The 20,366-nt window shown below is 35.8% G+C and overlaps 1 protein-coding gene across 6 annotated transcripts in view; it reads right to left on the bottom strand.

Annotated features, from left to right (window-relative positions):
* Window positions 1-2,879: 2,879 nt before the first annotated feature.
* Window positions 2,880-20,366, bottom strand: part of LOC135197790 (arginine-glutamic acid dipeptide repeats protein-like) — a 168,192-nt gene continuing 150,705 nt past the window's right edge. For 5 of the 6 annotated variants that reach the window (XM_064224907.1, XM_064224902.1, XM_064224904.1 and 2 more), the window contains exons 19-21: window positions 18,966-19,145; window positions 13,294-13,430; window positions 2,880-4,908 (exon numbers count right to left, since the gene is read on the bottom strand). In XM_064224907.1, coding sequence (XP_064080977.1) covers window positions 4,792-4,908; window positions 13,294-13,430; window positions 18,966-19,145 — 434 coding nt within the window. In that variant the 3' untranslated portion in view covers window positions 2,880-4,791. The remainder of the gene's footprint in view (window positions 4,909-13,293; window positions 13,431-18,965; window positions 19,146-20,366) is intronic. The other variant, XM_064224908.1, reaches the window with a different exon arrangement.

Here is a 20,366-nt window from a genome sequence, read left to right on the forward strand (position 1 = left end):
TGTAAAAGTAACTCAGCTCTGTAATAAACAAACTGGCACCTCTTTCAGCTTCTGCATGCCTTCGATTGTTTGTTTAAACGGCTTCCTTGTAAAAATTTATTTTATTTCTCTTTCCTTTTCTTGCATTCTTGACTTATTACTTATGTGTTTGTAAAATCCTCATGTTTGTTTTAAAAGTCTGCCATTTGCCAACAGTAAGTTGATGTATTGTGGCATAAATAATCTATTTCATGCACTTAAGAACCAAGCGTAAACACGCTGATTACTCTCTCTCTCAGACAATCGGACACACATACACATCGATTCCTATAATTATCTTTGTACCTAATGTGAATAAAATGTATTTTGTTATCAACCTTTGCATACTGCAATCAATTCGGTTTGCTCAAAAGGGTTCCCGTCTCTCCTCCCTCCATCCCACAGCCGGCAGCGCCATTTTTACCAAACAGTTCGTAAATCTACACAGTAAAAATAAAATTTAGTCAATTTTACTTCATATAACGTAGTTTCATTACTTTACACTCTTGATTTAACTTTTGAACACATTAACAATAGAAAAAATGTGAAAAGGGGGACTTTTTGGGTTCGCTGGAACGAATTATCCTGATTCCCTTTATTTCTTATAGGGATATTTGTTTCATATTTCGAACAAATCGTACTTCAAACAGACTTCTGGAACGGATTAAGTTCGAAATACGAGGTACTACTGTATATGAGAAGCCAGAAAGCTACTGCATTACATGTGTATGGGACAGTCTAAATCAATCATTGGTGGTCATACTAAAAATAAATTGCAAGTGTTGAAACAACAGCAAAAATTTCTCATGAATAGGAGTGTGTCCTACAAAGCTTACTTTAGGTTAGCATATTCTGATGTAGTCCTTGGCAACTTTACAGTAAGCTAATTAAAGGTTACTCCATAATGATTGGCCTAGCCATGATTTTCTCATACACTTACTGCATATTAGAGATGGACAAGGTCATAAATGTAAAACATGGGTATTTTCCTGATAATTCTTAGTGATTTGGATGATTTTGACATTAATTTCCTGGAGTTTTTGAGGGATGCTGATAGACTAGCTTGAAGTTTGACAAAATGATGCCATGAAGGAGGCTGGCAGACTTAGCTCAAAGTTTGACATAATGGTGCAGTAAAGCATGGTAACCAGAACACAGGGAAGTTGCTGTGCGTCATTAGTGAAGAGCCTTCTAAATGGGATAAATACCTGTTGAGAGGTACAACCAGTCTTACCACTAAAGATTAGCTGTTCACCAGCTGGGAAAATCTTCATGATTCTCATGACATCGGTCTCCTGTTACTGTCAATGAACAACAAAAACTCTCAGCATCAATCCTTTTGTAAGGATACTTTAGTCCTCAAGGAAGTGGTGCTGTCAGGACTTTATCCTGATGGTTGATGTACTGGGGATAGAACAGAATAGAACATACATTTTAGGCCAAAAGCCAAGCACTGGGACCTATGAGGTCATTGTGAGAAACTGAAGCTGATAGCAAGGTTTGAAAGGTGTAACAATGAAAACAATGCAGTTGCACTATGAATCCATTGTTAGGAGGGGAAAAGTAAGAAGAAAGATTACGAATGGAGGTACAGTAATAAGAAGGGATGTTGCAAAGAACACATTAACCTCCTACAGGGAAGCACAAGGGAACAAAATCACCAGTGAACTTAACAGAATGGTGGACAAGAGAAAGCTCACCATGTGCAACTGAGGGTCTTGCTTGTGCCTCAAACATACATCATGAGACAATTTTGAGGTAGGTAATTGAGCGCATATTACTAATAAGCTTCAGGCGATTTCTCATGGTCTATCATGTTCATTCTGTTCACCAGGATCCATATGACTCTAGTAGAGACAATTATCATCTTTGCACAGTAGATGAAATGGCATCACAAGATACAACTCTAGGATCCCAAGTACAGTATAAGCATAACCCTATACTTTAGCCAGCAAGTATGTACAAGAAAGACTGGGACCAAGTGCTTGGCAAGATTTCCAACAATATTGGGTTATGATTACTGTTCTACCTCCCACTGTTATAAATCTGCCACATGCATTTGAGTTGGGAGTGGGGGGAAGAAAAACCAGATCAACTTATGCACTGCAAAAATGGGAGATATTTGGGTGATTCACAGACATATATGTATACCTGACCCATTATGCCTGCTCAGTGGAGTTTAACATCTTTGCTGCAGCATGAGCACTGCAAGTGTCCAAAGCCTGAGGATTGTTGGTTATATCCATCAATATATTATAACTGGTATTTTTCTGTATTTTTTGTTTTTGTTTACATTTTACTTTCCTCTAATATACATCTTTGTTGCCTGGATATTCTGTCTTTCTTGGTCTGCCCTTAATTATGAACCCTTCTACACTTGCCCTTATTATGTCCATGACCATATTCATGCCACTTTCTGTCAAGATTGGGCTTCGGTCCATAGTAATGGATTCATGATGGAGTTTTATCCATCCATGGTCTTGATAACCATCATGGTCAGGCTCTTTCCTTTGAGACATTTAGATGCTGTTATACATAAATGACCCCTTGGACCTGAAAATTATCCTTGTCTGCTTTAATAAAATTCGTCTTGAGAGGTTCTCGCATTTGTTAATGGGCCCAACCCTACTTGTTCTAGCTTCATCATATGATTTTCCTTGCGATTCCTTAGTAGGTCTGTGCAGTGGTTGATCCTTGGATGTGTTTTAGGTTCTCTGTGTACTTGAGCTGCTGAACCTTTTCCTGAGCTGGTCAGTTGGTCTGCATGAAATATAAAGTCAAACAGACCCTAGTACTACAGTACTTGCAAGAGAACAGCATCTGATACCTTGTCAAGGGCTTGCCAAAAATGAAACGACAAACTATTTCAAACATGTAATCTACAGCTAAAGACATAACTGATATTGAAAAGGGTAAAAAAATGGCTGTGAGGCATTCTTATTCCCAGTATATATACATTACTGAAAGCAGATTTCAGTTATTGCAAATAACTGAGATTTGATTTACTTATTTACAAGTCTTAAAAAGCACTCTTAGAAAATGATGTTGAACATCAATCATAAACTGATATTAACAATCGTTTCCCAAAATTTGCAACTTTAAAATAAAAGTTGCTTTATTCTGTAATATCTATTTAGGATGCTCATCACCACACTTGTACTTAAATACTGTTGATATGTATTTCTGTTGCCTGTGTAAATAGTCTATACATTATAATACTATTATAACACCTTCATTTAGTCTCACAAAGGACCTGTCCTGTATTTCCAACACCTTAGCAGTAGAGACAGAATTTTTGTGATTAAGGGTGTTGAAATGACAAATTTTTAATCAATTTGTATTTTTCACAGCTAACAAACCTTTGGTCTTAACAACAGGATAATCTTCTTGCGCTGCATATCATACATACTTTTGCAGTGAAAGCTTTTATCAACCAATGGCATACCATATGTAACTAAGTACCAGTGACTAAAGATAGTGTAAAACCATGGAGCAATAAACACACATTTTTTGTAAAAAAATAATCTTCCTATTATTTTACACTGAAGGAAATAAACACTGGAAGACATTAACAAGACATATCACTTAGAATGTGAAACTAAAAATTATCACCATTTCCTCCATTTTCAGTCTAAAACACTAATGTCAGATTTAATTCAGTGAGTTCTAAAGGAGAAAAATCACACAAATCCCTCATGATTTATAAACCAACTCAGTGTAATGATAGCACTAAAGAAGAAAACTAACTAAAAACCCTTTGACTTATTCCACATCCAGTGTAATGATGGCATCTTACAAATGAACTGAGTTAGAATTAATAAAGTTATGGAAAAGTACAGAGATTTCAATTTCAGAAAAATATTTCAGGATAACTGTAAAAATGAAAGGCTCATAGGTGCCATCACTGATATTTGCATGAAAAGAAGTGCACAATTAAGTCTCGCTACAAAAAGCAGAACTGTCACTAGGTTTTGTTTTTGAAAGGAACAACATTTGAGTTTTTTTTACAATTTATTTTGTGGCATCTGTAAAATCCTGAAGCTGATTTATGAAAAGTTGAAAAACCACATCAAATTAGAAATAAAAGTGGTGAACCCCACATCTGTTTCTTGTCTCATCAAAACATACTATAGATATAGATACTTAATATCCCATACAATAATATAGATAGGAGAATGTTATTTTAGTAGGAAAAATAATTAAGGCTGGCTATTATCCACACAAAACCTGTTTAAAAATGGCAAAAGATCAAACAAGGACATCCAGTGCTACTTCAAGGCCTATGAGTAAAAGTAGGCTTATTGTACAATGAAAATTCTACTTGATAAAATCCCAATCTAGATCAAACCACATAAAATAACATTACTCTAATTTTGATGCTTTCAAAGGTTGTGTCTTTCATATGAGATCTGTGTTAAGAATGTACATTCCCTAATTAGTGAGATCAGTGAAAACTTTTCATACTAGTTATAAAAAAAACTTATATACAATTAAAATTCATCCACGTCAATACATACAACTGTTTACAGCCTCAAGCCTTTGAAATGGAGGAAAAAGAAACCATGAGTTTGGAATTAAGACACAAAGTTAAATTTGAAACTAAACTACAGTAATAAAATTAAGATGCTACATTTACAGGATACCCAAGACCTTTTCCTCCTTGCCAATAGTTTTTTATCACCTTCACGAATGTGAATCATCTCGCTGTAAAATGAGCTAACTGTTTACAATGACATTTTTATGACATAACATATCTAGATTATTATGCATGCTTCACCTCCCATGTCCATAATCTGGTCTGAAATGGCCTCCAGGATTCAGATGAGGAAAACGTTCCCTCTCCATTAACATTTGTCGCTGAAGCTGCTCATGAGCATGTGCCACAGAAATCTGAAATATGCATATATATATATATATCGATTATTATTGGTTCAAGTACAAAAAAAATCAACATTAGAAATATGACAAATTTTTAACTAATTTGTATTTTTCATAACTTACAAACCTGAGGTCTTAACATTAGGATAAATACTCAGCGCCAGCTGAAAACCGGTAAAGTTTAAAATAATTGTGTACGCAAGAGACTTGGCATCTGTGCTTGGTCACAAGACATGTGGAGCCACCCACATACCCCTCATTAACTCGTGACCCCGTTAGTTAATTCTTCCAATCCAGGTTAGTTGATAGAGGGGTGGTTAGAGGTGGGCCTTTGTATGTTAAGACCTCAGGTTTGTCTGGGTTAGTTGATAGAGGGGCGGTTAGAGGTGGGCCTTAGTATGTTAAGACCTCAGGTTTGTAAGTTATGAAAAATACAAATTAGTTAAAAATTTGTCATTTGTTCATATACGAAACAAACCTTCGGTCTTAACATTAGGATAGACTTACTCTTGGTGGGATGTAAGTACTATTAACCAACTGGGAGTTTGCCACCTTTGATCAGTTTTCTGAATACCCGAATTCTACGAAACAACTGATCAGTATTTCAGAATCTAAGACATATATGAATATCATAGAGTCAGACTTCTGGGTTTTTACACAATGTCATAGTTCATTGCGTCCGAGGAAGATAAGATCTGTTCCCCTAACAAACCAATTTATCTGCTCATGTAGGTTTGTTATCCTTCCTCTCCCCCTTGCTAAAGGGAGAAATGTCCTGCTACTGATAGGTATCTTACTGATACTAACCCTAACAGTATGGCCACTTCACTCACCTGTACCTTGTCCGTTCCAGCTTATGATGGTACTCTCTTCTTACTGCCCTATGTAAAGAAGGAGACAGAAATTTGAAAAGGAAAGAGGCCAGTTAACTCCTCCATTTCATACTCACACCATCATCTTAGACAAGATACCAACTGACCCACCAGGTGTACTGGATGAGTTACAGGATTTGTTGAGCAGCCACCAAAGGACCCAAGGAAATTGTGTCCAAGGACCTCTGGGCAACCTTATATATATATATATATATATATATATATAGTATATATATATATATATATATATATATATATATATATATATATATATATATATATATAATATATATATATATATATATATATATATATATATATATATATATATATATATATATATATATATATATATATATATATATATATATATATATATATATATATATATATATATATATATAATATATATATATATAGATATATATATAATATATATATATATATATATACATACATACATACACAGGAAATTGAAAGTGGTTTTCATAACAAAGAACCCACTCTCAAATTTCAGTGAACAGAGAGACACCTTAAAATTGTTCAATTTTGAGCTTCGATACAGTCACAGACCAACCGTCATGATCATTTTAACAGATATGTTTTTAAATGCCAGAAGGCCCATATTCCTCTGATGACCTTCTCTTCTGTATAACCTCATTGGTACAACTTAACAAACAAGGAGTAGGCTTGACCAATCGCCTCTGTTTGGCCTGTTCCTTTATGTCTACCACCTTAATGTTCTAGGTGACGTAGTTCTTTCTGTAACCACCGAGTACTTTGACAAGTCAAAGCCGGCCCTGCTGAAGGTCTCTCACACATACTCATACCGTCCTGAGCATGACTAAGAAATGTATGTGTCATCATAGCCTGTGCTGCATTGACTCATTATCCCAGATTCCGGGGCCAATTGGAACTGATTTTCCTAACTACTTTTGAGTTTACGTCAAAACCCTGATTATTGAGTACTCCCACTCTACCAAGGTCAGATTAAGACCCCCATCCACGGTCAATTTCCTGTAACGTGACTGATGTATGTGCCTGGTGGGAGTCACTTATCAGATCGGAGTTCTTATGTGCCCCATCCAGTTCACTGCTCCTGATTCATCCGAAGATTAGTCAGTGTGAAGCAATATTCACATGCCCAATCCCCAATCCAATGTATATCAATGCATGTAAACATGTAATTACAGAGATTCTTCCCTCTGTTCTGACCTCTCCACCAGATCATTGTCTACTGACCAAATACCTTTAATGGACAGAAACGTCCACTATACAGGCAGTCATGGCCAAAGATTCATTCTGTATATGTGAGCTAACGACCTTTGGAGTCGTGTTATGTCCGAGGTGACACTCTACACCCAAAAACTTAGAACTATTAGTTCGAAAGGGGATAATGGTCAGCCTCCAGACCTTGAGCCATTAATTCTACCTATCGGTGGTGCCTCTTCCCCACACGAACCTGGTAGCGATTATTGTGCTACAATAAACTTTATGTCACTCATCCTGGGTCCTCCTTAATTACTGGAACCCATCCTTCCGTTCGGGACATGGCGGAACAGGTAGAACCTAGAGTCTGCGTAACCTCCAGGTTGTTCCCAGTTTCGCAAATGGAATCCTCAGGCTCCTCGAAGGGTGAAACCCCTGAGACAGCTATTACATGGTTTTTCCATTATACCAGTTCCTCCCTGGACGAGTGGTTTGTGTACTCATCTGCCAAACCGGTGGTCCGAAGTCCTACTCCCATCTCGGCTAACGTGGAATCAGAGAAACTTATTTCTGGTGATAGAAAATAATTTATCGATATAGTGCGGTTCGGAACCCACAATAAGCTGCATATCCCGTTGCTAGGTGACCAATTGGTTCCTAGCCACGTAAAAAATATCCAATCCTTCAGGCCAGCCCTCAGCCCTAGGAGAGCTATTAAACAGCTCAGTGTTTTTGTAAAAACTAAGATCCCAACCACGATACACCTTCTGCGGTGACCTGTTACAATATACAGGCATATGTTCAATATGCTACCCTCCAAAGGGAAATCCTATATTGCCAGAAACCATCATGGTGCTATTCTCGAGTAACCTAGCCCAGAATTGTACCCAACGCCACTTCACCCTACCTCACTCTTGAAGAATGGGAAACTCCCCACTTTCCCCTTCCAGATATGATGAGGTACTAATGCCTTGCTCTAGCCAACTGAAGCTCGAACCCTCTATGTTAGGTTCATGACTTCAATATAGAAACTAAACCAGTATGGAAGAGACCCATTTGCAGATTACAGGTTAACCTAGCCAACAACCACTTGGACTAGTCTAAGTAGGTATAGTCAATTAAGAAATGACTAACTTATTTTAAGTTGGCAAGACCAGGTTGACCCTGGCTTGGTTAGGTTAGGCTATGTTAACCCTTTCAATTAGGCTAGGACCCTGGTTTGGTTAGGTTAGGCTATGTTATCTCTTCCAATTAGGCTAGGACCCTGGTTTGGTTAGGTTAGGCTATGTCAATACTTCCAATTAGGCTAGGCTAACTCCTCCTTCACTCAGGGTAGGTTAAGTCCATCCGAGATGTACTCTTAACTAGGCTAGACTAGTATAGACTAGCTTAACTAGAAACTAAATGACTTAGGTTAGGGTAAAGTCATTCAAGAAAGTTTGGGCTATCCATGCTAGGCTACAACCACAACCTTCTAGGCTGAGGTTGTCAAAGTGTTTCGAATGGGTAGCCTAGGCTCTAGTCTATGCTCAGCTATACTTATAACCTTACTAATTCACCCAACCTAAGATAGTAAGGGCATGTTCAAGCAGCCAGACCATGTTAAGTCATCAACCCACTGTTAGGCTAAGTTGACATGTACGACATGTATGTCGGAGCCATCTAACCTATGAGTTAGGCTAAGAGGAGACCCGGCTAAGCTAAGAATTGTACCACTCAGACTAATCTAAGATAGTAAATGCAGGTTCAAAAACTAAACCGTAACCATTAGCTGGTCCAAGCCAGCACATTCATACCCAAACCAGTTAATTCGGACAGTCTGAGCTAAGAACTACTACTCAGATTAACTAAGATAGTAGCAGTAGACTCGGACTGGCTGGAATAGGATACGAATATAACCACTTGTTAGGCTAAAAGGTATGACCCAATTATCCTGGCTATAGCATCTTAGGTTACAAGTGCCCTACTTAGGCTTGGCCCCCTTGAGTGGCAAAAGAAACACATTCACCTCTTCCTTTCGACTTAAGTTTCCATTCGATTTCATTAAGAAGAATGGTTCTACAGTACTTTCGAAGGAACCAAGCTTTCGATTAACTTTAACTACTTGTGTAGAGTCAAAGCGTTTGGTCAATATTCTTGTAGGAAGAAACCAGCTTATACCAACAAGTATAAAAAACATGTGAATTCTTCTTACCTGTAAAGGTTTGAAGTTTTCTGGAGTCAACCCAAAGTATGCTAATTCCCACCATTCAGGCTGCATACGATTACTAAGAGGTATCCATATCCTTTCATCAATCCGTGCATTTTACATGTTGTAAAACGGACTCTACATGACTAGAACAAGGTAATTCATACACTTTCATATCCTTTTTCAAACCAAACACAATGTCAATCCCCGGGGGAAGCATGCTGGCAGGTGTCTCCGTGCTCCCCAAAAGGTTATTGAATTGACTAATCAAATCAATCGCCTCCTCATATACAAATATGAGAGCAATTTGATCATATTTCATTACTCTGACATCTAGAGTCCATGGAAAAAGTTTGTAAAAGCATTGGCGTATGTATCAAGTTCAGCAACGGCATTGTAGTCTCTCTTAGACTCTTTGTAGTCACCACTGGCAACTCCACGTCGGCCGCTAGCCCAGCGACCGTCGACGCTTTCGCTCATTCGGACTCTTGTAAACGGCTTCGTCCAATGGCTTTGAGCTTACCAGCCACTGAATTCTTGATTTTCTTGCTGATTGGGCTGTGACAGTCCTGGTTTGAAGATGAAGAAGCATTTACTCTTCTCCTCTTGTCCTGAGGATCAGTCACGAAATAGCGAATCCTCCAACACTTGACTAGTACACTCAGTGATGCCATCGAACTTAGCTATGACACCATCTAGAGAAGATGAAGAAGACAAATCACGCCTTTTCTTTTTGTCTTACTTAACCATTTTCACCTCTAGATCCTGTTTATTCTTCATTATTGTGTGTACCAACGAGTCAGAAAGTGTATTAGGTTCCGGAAGCAGGGAAGTAAATCGAGAATCAGTAGGCTGTGACGTCATGACTACTGCCATTTGCAAGCGGTTTTGGCTATGACGTCAACACGCTTGATGGAAGTGCGAGGTTGTTTATGGTACTCTTGCAGCCAAGATCAAGAGACCCAACCTCCTGTGGCATTTCTACTTTACAAGGATGTGACAGTCCTGTCTCGAAGATGAAGAAGAAATTATTCTTCTCCTCTTGGCACGAGAATCAGTCACGATGTCCCTGATTCCAGCCTTTTCCAACTCTTCACAGCAGCCACATTAGACTAACTTTCCATCATTCACTTGTTTGACAATTACAACTACTTCTTGTGCTTTCATATAATAGGGATGTAACAATCCTGGCTCGAAGATGGAGAAGAAACTTCTCCTCTTGGCTCTAGGATCAGCTACGAAGTCCCTCTTTTTCCAGGATTGGCAGGAGAACGCACTGGCATCAAAGCCAGTCACCTAAGCTTGATGACGCCTAAACGGAAGGATAGAGGAAAGACTTGTGTCTTTTCCTTTTTGACTTATATCTCCTAACTCTTGTAATTTCTCTCAAAAACAATGTGTATTAAAAATCTCCAATCCGAAAGCATAGTTGTAAAGTACTCTTGTACCTCGAAATGAAAATGGAAGCATGTCTTCATGTAGGCCGCAGCCGTGAAGTGACGTTACGGCGGACATCATGTTTATGACGTCACCGAGCATCTCGAATGCGAAGCCAGCACCCTACCAGAAGTGCAAGGCTGTTGATGTTATTCTCGTAGGCATAGCAACCTGACATTAAAGGCTGCCTTGTTGCACTATCTCCTTCTTTACAGATGGCGACGCATCTGACCGCCATTCAATACATATCAGGATAAAAGGGACATCCATCACGTGGGACCCTGGATAGCAACACGACGTTATACATCAAACCAACTGTCCTTCTTGGGTTGGTGCTCCTGATAAGCCTAATGCCGACCGCACACCTGCATCCTCTCTCTACCCACGTATCTGGAATGAAAACAAGATGGCGATGCACACCTCTCCCCACAGGGAAAGGAGCACAATTAGTCATAATTACTTCCCAAAGCACATCCAGATACATCAAAGCTTTGGATTACAGGCAATCCATATGAATATACGATATTCCAAAGCACAGGTAACGAATTAACCGTACCTTAAGAGTTACTTCACCTACGACTTACTACACGATGAGTACGTCGAAGAAAATAACATGGCGTTTATCTACTTCTTGTGATATCCAGGAAGTCTCGCAGCAAGAGAAGGCTTCATGTTCACATACCCGGGAATTCCAAACAACAAGTTGAAAACAACAGGGGCAAACTAAACTGGCTTTAAAAGGACGGAGCAAAGCACGTCCTCACTTAAAGGAGGTAAGAAAATAACTAACGGGGTCACGAGTTAATGAGGGGTATGTGGGTGGTTCCACATGTCTCGTGACCAAGCACAGAGCCAAGAGTCCCTTGCGTACACAATTATTTTAAACTTTTACCGGTTTCCAGCTGGCGCTGAGTATTTATCCTAATGTTACGACCGAAGGTTTGTTTCGTATATGAACAAAAAGTAATTGTAAATGTAAAATACAGTTATACTGCAAAAGCTATCAATGTTAAGTAAATCTGGCTAAATATAAACTTGATCAAGTTACAGACTACTTTCTGGTTTGGTGTACTATCAGACTTGAAAAGCAAGCATCGGAAATCATGAGGGGAAAAAAAAGCTGTAATTAACAAAAAGGTTGAAATAACTAAGTAAGCAAAATGTTTTGCAAGAGAAAGTTTATATTTACAATTCAAAATAGAAACAGAATGGTAAATGCAGTTTTAAAGACATAAGCCCATAAGAGGATCCCACACTAAGTGACAAAATTAATTTTTTTTTTATATATACATTACAAACATTCATGGTTATCTCCAACTGCATGATAAATTATTTCAAAAGGCTGACTTAAAAGTTGGAAAATTTTTGGGTATCAAATATCTTCATTTTAAGTGAATGTGAATAATTTCTTATATGGAAATTATAGTTTCTTTCCACTGACAAACATTTTCCCTTAGACTACCTCTTTTAGTATTATTACAGTTTCTCACAAAATGACCATCATCCTCGTGAGATTTTTGTAGTCATTTGAACATGCTAATAAGCTGAAATCCTCAACTCTCCTGTCATGGCTAGTTTGATTACTTTGTTAATTACAGCCTCACAAATATTTAAACATTTCACACCCTAAAAGTACTGAGGATGATAAAATCTTCAAGACCACTAACAGAGAAATTTTAGCTGTTGGTTAAAATTACATAATTGTTTAAATTCAAATTTATATTGTATTATTTTCTCTACAACAGAATGGCAGATGTGTCCACCTAGTAACCATTGATCAAATCAGTCAGACCAGTTCTCTAGTGACTACTTAAACTGCATTACTCTTTCTGCCTTGATAAATGCTATAATCTGACGCTTGTAATTGTAATGGATTTATAACACAACAATTTAAGGGGATTTAAAAAATAAAATCATATAAGATGTTCCTTAGTTTACACCTTTCAAATTGCTGTGTCTATACAAGCATGAATTCAACAGGTATTTTCTACTTCGGTCTCATGGAGAGACAATCCCACTGATTGCTTTATATTTCATTTTGTACATTCTTAATTTGTATAATGTTACTTACTGCATTTTCATAATTACTTCTTTTTCCTCTTTTCCCATTGTTTCTTTGACATTTATCGATATTACATTTCATTGTTATACTTTTGCAAACATCCTCGACAAACTGATATTTGACTTGATTATTATAAAGTTTGTAAGTAGTGTGAACACAATTATTTATTAGTGGTTAGTGCAACAAATCTAACATTACTGGGTTATTAGGTAGTACTACTGTAACCATTGCAGTGTTAATCTGTCTTGCATTTATGTTACATTCCATGGCATTTATAGATTTTGGCAATACTTAAAAATGTTTTTTTCCAAGTAACCTATATAGTACTTATATGTTTAGTGTTAACATTTTACCCATGGAATGTGATAAGATCTAAAACTAAAGTGAAGATTTTACTGAGAGTTAAGGATAGTCATTGCCATTAGGAAATGACAGTGAATGTCTCTTAACAATACATACCTATCAAGTTAGTATTTCCAAGTATGTAGTATAAAAGTAATCGCAGCTTTATTTAAAAAGCGCCTTCACAAATGATGAGGAACATCTTTATGAAAAATATTTCATACTTGACAATGTGTGTAAGATACTTCATGTATTTTGAAAGAAAGTCAAAGACACATTATACTCACATGAGCTAACTGCTCTTCATAAGGTCTGCTCAATAAAGTTGCAGGATGGGCTTGTGGTGGATACCCTGGTGGTAGAGGTGGAGGCGGATCACCAGGTCGTAAAATAGGTGGCCGAGGATAGGATGCAGCTGCAGCAGCTGTAATAATAATAATAATAATAATAATAATAATAATAATAATAATAATAATAATAATAATAATAATAATAATAGTCAGCATAAAAAATTACTAATAATTTTTTTTTTTTTTTTTTTTTTTTTTTGAGACCTAATACTAGGTCTGAAAATAAGAGCATTTCGGTATTTCAAATGCATTTATTTTACTTGTTAAGTTCAATCAAGTTTCAACCTGTAGTCCAAGAGAAGTGACCCGTAAAAAAAAAAAAATTCACTTACAATTTCTGAACACCAGTTGACTACCATTCATAACTAAGTGAAAAAAAAAATACTCTGAACACCAGTTCACTACCATTCAAAACTAAGTGGCAAAAAATACTAAGTGTAATAAAAGTATCCATACAGTAAACCATCCCTATTCAGAACTGTAAAGGGCAAGTCCACCAAAATATGGTCACAATTTATGCAAAATTCTCCTACTGGACAATTGTGAAGTTTTCAAAAGCTCTGCATCTAGAAAATGAATTTCACAACTTTATATGACAAAAACTTGGGATTACATAATTCTTTGTAAGGAATGAGAAAATATTTTCATTTCACAATTGTACAGATTGGAAAATTTTTGTTTTTTTTAATATCCAAATTAATTTCTTTTACAATATTCTATCTTCTGTGTATGTGATTCAAGTGACTGAACTGTGGCACCAGCAATGATAATTAGAAATGGTTTAACAGTGATGACCACATCCAATGATGTAGTTCAGCCTGTAGCCCTACAAAAGGAAGTGAAAAGTTGCAAGGTATTGTATGGTGAAATAGATGTTAAACAATTTTTGCAGCCTAATATTTGTGAACATAAATAACATCATATGTACAAGTCATAAAAATTCATGTATACAGGGTTCTTTAACAAAGTGTGATCACCATTAACATCAACAAAAAGAGAAAAGGGGATCTCTCACAGGTAACTGAAGGTGCTCCTTGTAGTAATGTGTTTTGTACAAGAACTTCAGAAATGAAGCCCTTTTAATAACAGGGTATCCTTAAGCTAGTAATGTGGATGTACAGAAAAGTAATTGCTGATATGGATGGCTGGAAAAGTAGATACAGAAGTAGCAGAATAAAAATCAGTATGAAGGCTCAGGAAACCTTATGAAAATGACAAAACACCTAAATCGATGGGGAAATCAGGCAGCAAGTGCACAACACTGAGGAAAGCAGAGAGCTCATTTCATATTTAACGACATTACTGATAAGATCATAGGGTTGTCATGAATGGCCATGCACCCTAGTCAGAAATCTATTTCCAACTCAAATTTTAAACAGACCACTGCATTATATTCATAATCTCTAAGGGCTGGCCAAAAGTATCTGACCATAGACAATAGATGAACACTGGAACAACAGCAAGACAAGTAGGAATGCTGCATGGGGGCAGCCCTAGGAGAACAGACAAAAGCCAAGGATGAAAAGATGTTTGCACAGAACTTTCAGTGCTACCTACAGTGTACATCACAACGTACACTCAGGGCAGTACTTCCGACAGTTTGGCTCATTAGAACGCTGCAACAACTTCCAAAAGCAGAATATCCATATCAACAAAATCATATCTGGGGTTGGGGCTGAAACAATTATATTTAACAATGAATGTCCTTACATCTGAAATTCAATTCATCTCTGCTTGTCAGGAATTCTAGGTTAAGACATCACCATTATTCAATGCTGTATAATGAGAGCTTGTTTTTTGGATAATGATATTTATTCAGTTCATCAAATTTACTTGAACTATACAATTTATAACACATGTAATTATAAAATTCCTTTGATTGGTTATTTTTTCAAGACTACTGATAAGTATATGGATGGATGGTTCTTACAGCTATATCCCAAGAAATATGAACAAGGCCATTCAACAGAGTTTACTGCACACATTTTAACAACACACATACATATATATACTCTGCTCAGTCTGTGGAAGACCTGCATGTGTTTGCATGGTTACATAGAAAATTCTGTTGTTTCTTATGGTGTCTTATTTACTTCAAATGCAGATAATCTGTGCAAAACCAGACAAGGTATGCTTTTACTCTGATCTATATGCTCATTCCTTCCAAGTAGCTATACTTAATTTTATAATTATGTTTGCTTTTCCCTTTCTTACCTATAACTTTATTGTGTGTTTAGATAACATCTTGGTATAAATTAACCTCTTTCTCAACCATAAGGAGTAGTTTATCAGCGCAAATCAAATTGTGCACTGTATGCATTTCTTAGGGTATTTGCAGCATCCATTCAACCTTGGCTGCACTTACTCACCACTTCCATTCATACTTTCTTTTTTTCCTCCTTGCTGTTTGACCAATCTTATTTACTACTTATGGGTGCAAATGAAAGGCTTTTCCCCAGATTCACCTTTAGATCCTTGTTCTTAACCTTTTGTTAATCCACAACTAGTTAAAATTTAATTAATTTATTTCTTAATATTTCTAAATCTAGTCTCTGAATCTTATGAACAAAATGTGAAAGGGCCTGAGGCGAGTCTCACTTGCACAACACAGAGTAGGCAGGATTTTTCCAGTATGTCTTCAGCCTGCAGTTGCATATGGCTTTGAATTTTACTTTTCATTGTGTTATTTTTGTGTTGTTTCAACTTGGCTGTCAAAATTCTTCAACATTTTCCTGCCCTAATTTTCAACCCTAATTTCAGAATGAATCCTTCAGCCAGCTGTGGGTCATAAAATGTGACCAGGTGGCCTGCTCAATTATGTCAAGACAATCTAGTTGTAAAGTCACCAATTCTCTGAGAATCTAAATAATGTACTCACTTCTTTGGTTACAAAACTCTTGACCTTAGTATTTCAAGTCTAGCAGGAATCACACATTCAATTTGACAAAAGTTCATGAAAAACTTGTACTGCTCAACTTTCCTGGAAACCACTGCCAAAGAAAATTAAACATCTTGCAATGTTTGTGTTTTTCATGGCAAAAGAGTTGGGTGTTTTGTGCTACCCACTCTACCAATTATATCTACATTTTAATCCTTTAAATTATTGCCAGTTTTCTCCTTCTGAAGATTATTAATACTCTGACATGAAAAAAAAGATTACCTTAATTTCCAAGTGATGAATATAAATTGGTAAGATTCAATACGTGGTATGTACTGTATATCAATATTACTGTATAATCAGTATTTCAAGTACTGTAGTTGGTACTCTACTTTTTGAAAAATTGAAAATACATACTTAAGTATGTAATTAATACTAAGTATCCTAAATGTACCTACAGCAGCTGTTAACTTATAAGTCATTAGTGCCATTACACTGTATTCTATACAGTACAAAAAATAACCATTAAGAGTATTGAGTTTCACCTGAATTATTGTTAGGTTAATACACACAAAACTACTATTGGGATGAACAATCAATCATAAGAATAAATGAGCAGAATATTTCAATCATGCATGTGTCAAATGATAAAACAAACAAATGGCATCACAGGGTTGCAACTCAGGATTGGTTAATTTTCAAAATACTTTTTTATGAATTTGTGTATGTATATATCAAAAGCACAGTAAAGCCAGGCCATGGGATTTTAATACAATCTTTATGGCTGAGGAAGGCAAAGAATTGGATAGTGTGCAGCAATGAATACTAACTACTCAATCATACACATACTATGTTAATGTGAAAGCTAATTATATATATATATATATTATATATATATATACATATATATATATTATATATATATATATATATATGTACGTATGATATTGTATATGTATATATATATATATATATATATAATATATATATATATACATATATAATATATATATATAATTACAAATACAATGCACACAAGTGCTATACAAGATGCAAGTAAATAATAAAACATTTACAACAACCACTGAAGCAAAGCAATGTTATGGACAGTGTAAAGAAACTTTGTAACATAAGTACGTATCATTTTAAAGTACTATGTATTCCATATCTATGAAGTTTGAAGATTAGTCTCTCAACAATATCAACCATAGTATTCTACATATCAATTGTCATAGCTCATGATTATGTCCTTGTCCTATCCCAAAAGAGTACCTACTTCCCATTAAATCGCAGGATTAAGCATATGATAAAAATTGAAGCAAAAATATAAATACATTTAAAAATATAGAAACAAGGCCATTAAGCACAAAGATTGGCAAAAAGTATCACATATGAAGCAATCCATAGTAATCACAATCTGCAAACCTTTGATATAATATTAGGTTAAAAAATCTAACTTCAACTGATTACTTCATGAAAACAGGTTGAGCAGTGACTTTTCCATCATATACACTTCCCCTTCAAATTCAGCATTTCACACTAACCTCTTCCACTACAAATCTAATTAGATCGTAAGTATTTCAAGAGTTATTCCTGTATTTTAATGATCAATTTAATTGGCATTTCAGCAATGACGAATACATTTTTGACACACATTTCAGCAATTTATTTTAAATTTTTTTGAAAACTGAAGACACTCGAAAAATTCCAAAAGAATAAATGGATACATGCAGTTAGCAAAGTTGCCATTTTTCACACTTCCATTATTTGATTTAGAGTGGCAATATGATATGATATGAAAACAAAACCTAGAGCTGACTGAAAAAACTAACTGCAAAAATCAATAATAAAAATGCTTTAGTTATATTATAATCAAGTCAAAAGCTTTACCACATTTGTGCAAAGCATAAAAACGTTGCTGATATATGTTTGCGCATAAATGTGTATGTATTACGTATGCACATTTTGAATAAGATTTTAAATACAAATTCCCTCATGTTACCCAAATAAACCGAGCATGAAATAACTTAATTATCCAACAGTGCAAAAGTTAATTATCACATTTCCTAATGAGTAATAAAAGACACCAATCTTTTCTTCAGTTATCTGAAATTGTTCAAAAGCTACATATCAAATGGATATTCAAAAACAAAAACATTGGATTTGTGAATACAGCCCTATCAATTTCATACGGTTGCCTTTGCCCATTCATCACTTAGCAGAAAATGGTCTTGTATAAGGTATCCTATATAGCATATTAAACCAAATTAAAGGCTCTATACTCCAATTTATCTATACTTTTGTATAAAAAGGTCTAACAATAAAGTCTTAGAATCTGTCGCTACTTCAACTAGTACAAAATTAAAGACCCTTGTAGATATCCTCACTATTAACATTCAACAAATCAACACTGAACACCAAACATGTCATAAGTATGGCCCAGGAAAAAAAATTCATACACTAAAAATTTTCACTACTAGGAAATTCCATAAATAAAACTGATTAAAAAAAATGAAATGGAAAAATGAAAGAAATAAGTGGAAAGTGACCCTATCCATTCAGGAAAAATGTGCTTATGAAATATGATACAAATAACATCAGACACAGACACAAAATTGCGTTTTGAGACAAATTATGTTGACACACAATCAGGCGTATAAACATCCTGAAGGAGTGGAAGAATGAGTGAATGTGCTTATGTGACTGTTGAAGTGTTTCTGCTCCTGCATACCTTCTGGGTGAAGGTGAAGGTGGGTGTGGGCATGGGAGTGAGTATGGGCATGAACCTCATTGATCATCTGCATCCGATGCATGTGGTCAGCTAGGGCCAGCCTCTCCGCAGTGGATACAGCCAACGAGTTGTCCGAAGGAGTTGCTGCAGCACTCAGAGCCAAGGTCGTGGCTGGCAGCCCTGCACACAACATACACAATGGTCACCACGTAATGTCACAGAACACAGTGCCACACACAATAGGAAAGGAAAAGATTTTAGATACTGCACTAAAAAGGATATTAAACAGGAACACATGAAAGGAAGGGCTACTAGTGCTGTGTCATCTAACTCAGAAAGAAAGACAAAAAAGAAGAGACATCACACATTTTACAGGATGAGAATTAGTCTTGTTAAATATGAGAGAAGATTAGAAAGAAACATACATGCTTTCTCTCTGGCTACTGTATTTGAGTGATACAGCAAATTAAAATATAGCACATTCTAGTGACATTTCAATTTTTGGTTATAATCCAACAGTAACAATCCTAGTATTAGATGCTTAAATTTAAAATAATCCTGTTATTAAATGGTTTGAGTCTGATCAAATGTGATATTAACCTCCCCTCTGACATTACTGCATTGAAACTGAAGTCTTCAATAAATAAATCTGTGCTTTAATTATTAAAAGACAACTCTCTCTCTCATCAAAGATAAATAATTCTTATCCTGCCATCTGGTAAACAATAACAGAACAGTCTGGTTGTGTCAAAACAATATCACTAGGGAATTATTTCAGACCACAAGTTTACTTTTAGTGTCAGTAAAAGCTAATGTCCCACACATACAAATCCAAGAACAAGAATTTATTTAAAACTCCTACCAAGTAAATATAATTACGTATTAACATTGACAATTACTGGAAGACACTTTCCTATATAAGCTTTAAACAATTTTTTTAAGAGACTGCTTTCATAGAAATATAACACAATAACCGATTTACTAAGGTTGGAGACCTTCCTGGTAATGAATCAAAATAGCTAACGCCATCGTTGCCATATGCTAAAGAATTCTCCGATATTTTATTTATCAAATTATTTTGGTAAGATACAATTTTTTCTATTGCTACTTCCATAATTATAATTTGTGAAGCACGAGTACATGAGTAATACCTCCACACCTTCTCCACAAGTGGACCCTTCAAGATTATTAATGGAAAAAAATTAATAGTTCATATCAACTACAGTACTTTACAGCTTGTTTAGAAGGCCCTTCCCTAATTTTAATACTGTATTCATGACTAAATTTTTATTGCTGGCTACGAAATCATAGTTAATGTGTTTAACAATTAGTCTTTCAGCTTCTCGACATTACTACTTGAAAAATTCTAGTTTAAAGTAAGAGAGGCACCATGACATACGT

The sequence above is a fragment of the Macrobrachium nipponense genome, chromosome 21 (genome assembly GCF_015104395.2).
Source record: "Macrobrachium nipponense isolate FS-2020 chromosome 21, ASM1510439v2, whole genome shotgun sequence".
Lineage (NCBI taxonomy): Eukaryota > Metazoa > Arthropoda > Malacostraca > Decapoda > Palaemonidae > Macrobrachium > Macrobrachium nipponense.